The sequence below is a fragment of the Varroa destructor genome, unplaced genomic scaffold (genome assembly GCF_002443255.2).
Source record: "Varroa destructor unplaced genomic scaffold, Vdes_3.0 BEIS01000003.1, whole genome shotgun sequence".
Lineage (NCBI taxonomy): Eukaryota > Metazoa > Arthropoda > Arachnida > Mesostigmata > Varroidae > Varroa > Varroa destructor.
This window is the reverse complement of record NW_019211456.1, coordinates 8,878,316-8,886,304: the sequence shown is the minus strand read 5'-3', so window position 1 is coordinate 8,886,304 and position 7,989 is coordinate 8,878,316. Positions and strand designations below refer to the sequence as shown.

The 7,989-nt window shown below is 37.7% G+C and overlaps 1 protein-coding gene across 2 annotated transcripts; it reads left to right on the top strand.

The window, feature by feature from the left end:
- Nucleotides 1–2,937: 2,937 nt before the first annotated feature.
- Usp39 (ubiquitin specific protease 39) lies at nucleotides 2,938–7,754 on the top strand. Of its 2 annotated transcripts, XM_022797646.2 has the most exons (10): nucleotides 2,938–3,358; nucleotides 3,762–3,978; nucleotides 4,378–4,555; nucleotides 4,995–5,096; nucleotides 5,384–5,516; nucleotides 5,779–5,856; nucleotides 5,999–6,088; nucleotides 6,291–6,397; nucleotides 6,563–6,753; nucleotides 6,944–7,754. In XM_022797646.2, exons 1-10 carry the CDS (start codon nucleotides 3,209–3,211, stop codon nucleotides 7,378–7,380), a joined length of 1,683 nt encoding a protein of 560 aa, XP_022653381.1. In that variant the 5' UTR covers nucleotides 2,938–3,208; the 3' UTR covers nucleotides 7,381–7,754. The 2 variants fall into 2 exon arrangements, with proteins under 2 accessions (XP_022653381.1, XP_022653382.1); XM_022797647.2 differs by lacking the exon at nucleotides 2,938–3,358 and having other exon boundaries at nucleotides 3,972–4,110.
- Nucleotides 7,755–7,989: the final 235 nt, after the last annotated feature.

The window sequence follows — 7,989 nt, the reverse complement described above, 5'->3', positions numbered from 1 at the left end:
ATAAGATAGGACGTCTTCAATTCTTCTGAGACAGGAAAATAGTTACGATAAGGGTAAAAATAAATTGCAGGGCCGATCATTGACTTACCTACGATTCAGAATATTTCATTATTATAAGAAGAACCTAACATCGAACCAGTGCCATGCTTTAAATACTGCATATGTTGAACAGGATATCATGGCGCCATATTTATTAGAGAATGACGTATTCATTTACAAAGAATTTTATTTCGACGTGCTAAACGTTACAATATGACCGTATTTGGCCACCGTGCTGATAGGCTAGATCTCTTTCAACAAGATAGCCCATCTGCTCGTACATGCGACAGTGTGAGGCTCGCTAGGCACATGTGTTCCAAAACAAGGATCTCTGACTAACAAGTAAAACACGTGCGAATCCACTGCTTTTGGAGCATTACCGAGCAGAGATTTGAAAATCTCGATCTGAAAAATCGACTCGCTCATTTCCACTATTGGGAGGATCTTAGAGCATATTAATAGAACTGTTTTGGTTGGAGCTTGTGAGAGGTTTAAAACGGCTTTAACGGTCTTTAATTAAAGCCGTGACCGAAGTAAATGGCAGTTACACTGGATAAGTACGAAGGTGTCGCGGCCCGATTTAGGTGCAGCCTAGAAAAAAGCGGAACGAAAATCGTCCTACTAAATTCTCTATAGACAGGTATAAATTTCTCCGTGTGCAACCCATATTTTAGCGAGCATTGATGGTCACTTCAGTATTATATCTACGAGTTCTCTGGCCATTCTTCTTCGATAATTATTTAAATCGTGTTCAGTATAAAAATGGCGTACTACTAGTACATCATTTCCTTCATTAAAAGCGAACATCATCCCCAGGCTTGCCCGTCCCCTTGCTCCATGTCCGGAGTATGACAGACGCCTAGGGGCGTGTTTATTTCCCTAGGTGATGCAGAGTTTCAAGCGCGGATATCTGTAAAAAATCACGCTGGGAACAAACAAAGGCCGGCGACAACTGCAGCCAAGCAGCTGGCTGCTGAAATTTATTAGTTGTAGCAGCGTCAGGAGCGCTAGTATCCGAGACAATATTATTAGAAATCGCAAGAACTCCTTGACACAGAGCCACGGCGATTCAAGCCTGTGCAGTGATAAAGGTCGCCATCATCTTCACTTTTTCCACGAAGTTCTGCAGTTGCGATGCGGTGACAAGCGATCGCTGCTTCCCAAGCATTCTGCTGCTGTTGGTACTCAAGGATGAGCTAACGGTAAGTTGGAAGGGCAGGGAGAAGCGGTAGTATTGTAAGAAGCGGCAGGATCATTTTAGGGGGCTACTGAATCGCAAGCCAGCCAAGAGGGACACATGGCCTCAGGACCCATAAAGTATATTTGAATGGATAAGCACAAAGAAAGAAGAAAGCTAAACTGCTTATATTGAGAAACGCCGTGGTATTTATCCTTGAGGAAACGAATCAAAGAAGCTGCATTTCACTGGAGGAGATTTTTATAATAACGAAACTAAACAAATCGCTTTAGTTTAATGAGCTAAATCTTCTTTTGCAATACTACTTTTTAGAAACATATGTGGCCGCTATATAATATTAAAATAAATTGTGCCTTAAAAGTTAATGAGATAAAGCATATTATGAGACATTATCATCGTTTTGTATTGTAAATTCACTTATTGTTAGCTCTACGAGTCACTAACTGGTAATGACCAAGTATGTTTGTTTTCAACTATAACAGCTTCATTACATTTCGCAAACATATGCGTGGTGCACGCATGTTTTCTCCTTTATTGTTGTTGTTTTTTTATGACGACACAGAACTCGAAAGGTCGCGGTTAAAACCAACTTTAAAAACAACCAGAACTTATTTTTGGTGACCAACTCTATTACAAACGGAACGAATCTTGAGCACAATGGTTGCTATGAAATAAATCAACGACTCTTTTTATATCATATAAAAAATATAACAAATTCGCCTAGCACAATGATGTACGTGAATTAATAGTACACGGGCTTCCGGGTCGTACATACTATACCTGATAAGGTTAACTGAACTAGTTGACCCATAATTCTCTTTCCATGGCCTAATTATTTATACAACATTGAGATATGCAGTAGAATACGCTTGGTTCAGTTAATAAATCTCACATGCGGGAATTATCAATGTTGCAGTGCCTGAACAATTTTATTAAAACAGTCGTCAGACTTTTTCGGATTAAGATGCAACTTTCATTTTCGTCACAATTCATCGATTTCATTGATTTCAGAAGCAATAATTTTACCCCAGAAATACATGACTCTCTATAAATAGAGTTAATGTTTGAATATTTTAAGCGGTGCAAATGCGTCTCAAGGGAACGTCGGAAAAAAATGACTAACAGACCTACCAAAGAGATCCGGAAAAAATAACAAATTACACTAGACACAATGGCCAGAAACTCATAGATAGAAAAAGTCAAAAAACTGTGTAAAGCCTGCAGTACGAACTATTGAGTATTCAGGTTAGTACAAAAAGGTAAGCTTAAACTGTAGATTAGGTACAAAAAGGCTCTATTCAGCTTATATCCGCTATGTTGACTTAGGCTACTACCTTCAGTAGCGGTAATGATAATAGGTACCTGGAGCCCCTCTGAGAGTCTCTGCATGAGTTTACATGATTTAGCAAGATTTTTTTTTGTGTGAAATCAAGACGTTGTTTGCTACTTGAAACAAGTTTTCTACCATTGACTTCCGGCCAACGATCTATTCATTCGAGATTTTATCTAATGTATTCTCAGATGTTGTTACGATGTTTCGGGTACACTACCGTTCACTAAGACTTTCTATGTCATAACTGCTTCAGGTGGAAGTTTTTCTCCTTCTAGACAGCCTGCAAAGTCCGGCGCCATATCATTGTTCCTGTGCCACCCTTTCCACTAGAGTTCTCCTCTCCTTTCACGCGGACTTCTGCTAGCAAATAGTAAACAAATAAAAGGACGCCGGTGCGCATTCGACTCGATAAGAAACGTTTTCTTACGTTGGCTGGGATACATTCGCTATTACTATATCCGCATAACGTTGAGTAACAAGAAATACCTAGTGAAAAAGGTGCTGTGCAGTGTTAAGTGTGACTTTTAGGACCATTAAGATTTTTCCTTCACTGTCAAGGCTTTTCTGTAGAACCTCTGGTAAAGCTCCTGAGCTTCAAGATTTCGAACAATTAGAAATCTATTCGCTATTAAACTGAAATGTCTAAAGAATCTGCAAAAAGTCGAAGCTGTCCCTATTTGGATACAATTAACAGGAGCGTGCTTGATTTTGACTTCGAGAAGCTTTGTTCCGTTAGTTTAAGTCGAATCAATGTTTATGCCTGTTTAGTTTGTGGAAAATATTTCCAGGTATGTTACCTGTCTTTTTTAACATTAATTATTGATACAACTTCTTTCATTACTCAGAACGTGGAATAATTTTTAACAATCTATTTAGGTCCGCACTATGCTGATAGCATTGCTGTTAAAGCAAGATAAAAGAAATTACGGTTAGACATGCTAGTTGGTTATTAAAAATTATATCAGTCCTAGATTTGAAAAGAACATGCCGTTTGCCAAATAATTTGTTTAGCTGGTTGGTTGTATATGCAGAGGAGTATAAAATTATGTCAAATAAATGATAAAAACCGTTGATTTATTCTGTCCACATTACATTGCCTTCTCTTGTCTACTCAAATGAGACGCATGTACCCCATAGGAACAGAAATCGCGGACTAATAAACGTCAAGTATTACATTTTTTTTCAATTTAGGGCCGAGGACCATCAACACATGCGTATACCCATAGTGTCCACGCAGGTCATCACGTCTTCCTCCAGTTGGAGTCACTCGAGTTTTTCTGTCTTCCCGACAATTACCGAGTCGTCGATTCTGCGTTAGATGATATCCTGTTCGTACTACAGCCAAGATTCTCTCATCAGGACATTAAGGAGCTCGATAAGACGGAGAAGCTATCGATTGCGCTTGACGGTAATTAATGAAGCGATCATCCGCAATATTTGAGTACGAATAAGTTCTGAGAGAGGTTACATATTCACGGGGAACAACAAACTAATATGCAATACTTAATCGGCTGTTGCGAAAGACCACAATACGCAATAAGTGAGTTTACTATATTACACATAAGAACATATAATTTATTTGCTCTCTCTTTCTCTCGCTTTCTCTCTCTCTCTCCATATATATATATATATATATATATATATATATATATATGACTGGGCAACTTTTTTTGACTAATTATATGTTTGAAACGTAATTGTTAAAAATACGACTGCCTCACAATAAGAAGTTGCGCTCAATATTTTTCGTTTTTAAAGTTCTTAGTACGCTTATTTAAAATGATGTTCATCTGTGACGATTCTTAAGGAACGAGGTATTTGCCTGGGATCGTAGGCCTTAACAACATTAAGGCGAATGACTACTGCAACGTCATCTTGCAAGCTTTGAGCGGGGTTGCCCCATTAAGAGACTATATGTTACGGGATGAAAACTACAGAGACATCAAGAGACCTCCGGGTGACAACATGTTTCTCATTGTACAAAGGTATATTCACTCGTAACGTATAAACACGTACTATTATAATGAAGCGTTAACTTAGCTGTCGTCACATCAAATCTGAATCTTCCAGGAAACTGTAAGCAGGACAAAGTGGCAACAGACGTTAGTACCATTGAAAAAACCGTTAGGCCGAATATTCGAATTTCCGATATACGCATTTCTATAGCCACGAGGCCATACAATTTGTCGTTTGTCATGAAAACCCCAACTTCTACTTTTGTCAGTACTACTAGAGCTTTATGCTTTCCATATTCTATACCACAGTCGACGACGTATTATGACAATTGTGTCATTGTTGTGTACTTCTTCCGTGAGTCTGTAAATGTAACATGTGCCTTAGTTGTTTGATATACGAATAGAAAAAGCATATTGAATATTTATATATAGACTATTTCTTCGTTATGACTTTTTATTATGTTTACAGATTCGGTGAGCTGCTTCGAAAGTTGTGGAACCCACGCCACTTCAAAGCTCACGTGTCGCCGCATGAAATGTTGCAGGCTGTTGTTCTCTGCTCAAAAAAGAGGTGCGTGCCGATGGAAACAAGATATTTGATCTTAACAGGGTCATTGACTAGTGACTTTATAAATTAGGTATTCGCTAGACTAATGACAGTGAGGTTTGTATACCCACTATATGATATTACATCCGGGTTGACGCGGTTAATTTTACCATGTTTCTGGTTCTCCCATTTGGTGCTTTCAAGGCACATTACTTTCTCAAAGCAGTTGCTCAATGTCTCCATTATGAAATTTAATATCGAATAAGATAGGTCAAAATTGCGAAACGTGTACATTGCTACTACTCTTTCAGATTTCAAATCACGAATCAGGGCGATCCCGTAGACTTCTTATCTTGGTTTTTGAATTCGCTTCACATTGCTCTTAACGGTACCAACAAAGATTCCAGCTCAGTTATCTACAAAACTTTTAGGGGACGAATGAGGGTAAGTCTTATCTTCAGCAGCTTTTTGGGATTTTCAGTTCACTCTATATATGAAATTTCCAATCGCCATTATGATTTTCTAAGGCTGAGAAAGTCCACAAATGCATATTTTATTAACAATCTCATTTATTGTTGAAGTCAACTGCAGATTCAGTGCAATATTCCTTCGTATTTCATTTTTATCTAAATATATATATTTTTTTCACCTTTACCAAGTCTAACTCAGTGTAAACTAAATATCCCGTTCTTGTTTTTTTTTTCAGGTATATTCAAAGAAGCTGTTTCCAACAGACCCTGAGCACCAACCAAAAGTTTACGATCCGGCTGAATATGAAGTAAAAGTCCGTAAATAGTATTTTTTCTTCGTGTACCTTGCTGTTTGACGTCAATTCCTACCTTTGTTATAGTACAAATAAGTGTGTTGTCTTAAAGACGCATTTAGTATTAATGTGATATTTACCTTTACGTTGTTGTTTTGAACAGGAAGAAAAAATGCCATTCATGTACCTCACCGTGGATTTACCGTCGCAGCCTTTGTTTCGTGATGACCAGCGTGAAAATATAATTCCTCAGGTGATTCAAGAATTGCTAATTATTACACTGTCACGTCTATTTGTATCGTTTGTGGTAGCCAGTGCCACCGATTTATTATTAGCCGGAACTCAACTTGAAAAAAACTCTATTTTGGACTCGTAAATGACATGTTTATGCTGTGCAATGCGTTATTTGTTTCATCAATTTGTGATTTAATTTTTTGTTTTTTTTTTATTTTCAGGTACCCTTAAGTGTAATCATGGCCAAATTCAACGGAATCCAGGAAAAAGAGTATAAGACGTACAAGGACAACACCCTTAAACGCTTCGAAATAATTAAATTGCCAAAGTGAGTGTGACCCAAAATTTTGGCAAAGCTTTTTAACAGGCAGGAAGGTGATAAACGTTTTGTAAATTGACTTGGACGTTTATAAGCAGGAACACAAGGCTGTATGTACCCCAGTGTTCTTGCATATCATATCTGGAACTTAATGCCTTGCGTGTATTTTTTCAGGTATTTAATACTTTATATGAAGCGGTTTACGCGAAACACGTTTTTCACGGAGAAGAATCCCACAATTGTTAACTTCCCTATTCGCAACGTTGATTTCGGAGATGTGCTCGCGCTTGAGGCACGAAAAGCTAATCCCGAGAACGTGTATGATCTTGTTGCTAACATTGTTCATGAAGGAGAGCCTAATAAAGGTACGCGAAATAACCCAAGATTGATGCTTTAATAACAGCATAATTAAAATTACGCAGATTGTTTAAATATGGCGGTTTTTAACGCTCTTTTTATTTATATTTAGTTCATATACGTTCGTATGCATATATGAAGAAAATAGTTATGGCCTACAACATTTATAAAATTCTTTTTCTTTACTCTATCGAACAGGAACTTACCGTTGCCATGTCCTTCACCGCGGGTCGGGAAAATGGTACGAGTTGCAAGATTTACACGTAACTGAAATTTTGCCACAAATGATAACGCTCTCTGAAAGTTATGTCCAGATATGGCAGAGGACAAGCGCACCATTCAAAGATGTAATTAAGGGAAAAACTAACATAAAAGACACAACCATTGCTCCTACTGCAGGAGAAGACGCCGGTGAAAAAGTTCAGTTTGACGAGGATAATAATGCAGTACCCGATGAAAAGTCTAGCTCTCTTCCAAAAGATGAGGTAGAGAAAAGTGTCGAAATGACAGAAGATGGAAAAGAAGCATTTGAAGAGCAAGTTTTTAGTGTCGAATCACACGAAGTTGTAGCGCCTGCTAGTGGTGAGGGTCTCAAGGGTGAGAAGGGTCTCAAAAGAAAGCTCGAGGAAGACTAACAACACGAGAATATTTATTCAAAACTTGAATATTACAGTGTAAAAGTCAGACTGCATATTTATTGCTCCTGTAGTGATTTATGCCAAGCTGGGATAAGTCTGTCTTGTACATATGAAATTGTGAAACTTGTTGAAAATGCCGAAAATGATTTTTGAAGAAACCTGTAAACTATTCGAAAGCGTAATGGACAAATGTTAACTAGGTGTTATTTCCATTGCAAAATACGAATTCGAAATCTAACATCTATACTATAGTTATCTTGATACAATGTAGTTTGCTGTGCGGCATATATCGTTTGTGAATATCAAAGTATTTATATATGTAATAAACTGTTTGCTTAACGGGTCATTTACGATCAGACCACACACAAAGGTTCTTCATGTTTTTGAAACAATATTGCTCGTTTGTGGAGAAAGAGTAGGTACCCACTGGCAATAATTTATTGCAAAGTAGACGTGAAGATGTTAATCACCGTCGTCGTCAATTTTTTGCAAATCTTCTACTCGTAAGTCAAACGTTTATTGAGACAGGAGTTGGTACAACTCTTTTTTAGTGTATGCAGGGTCCGAAAGCATAGATTGAGACGATACGTTTTCTTTTTTAAATTA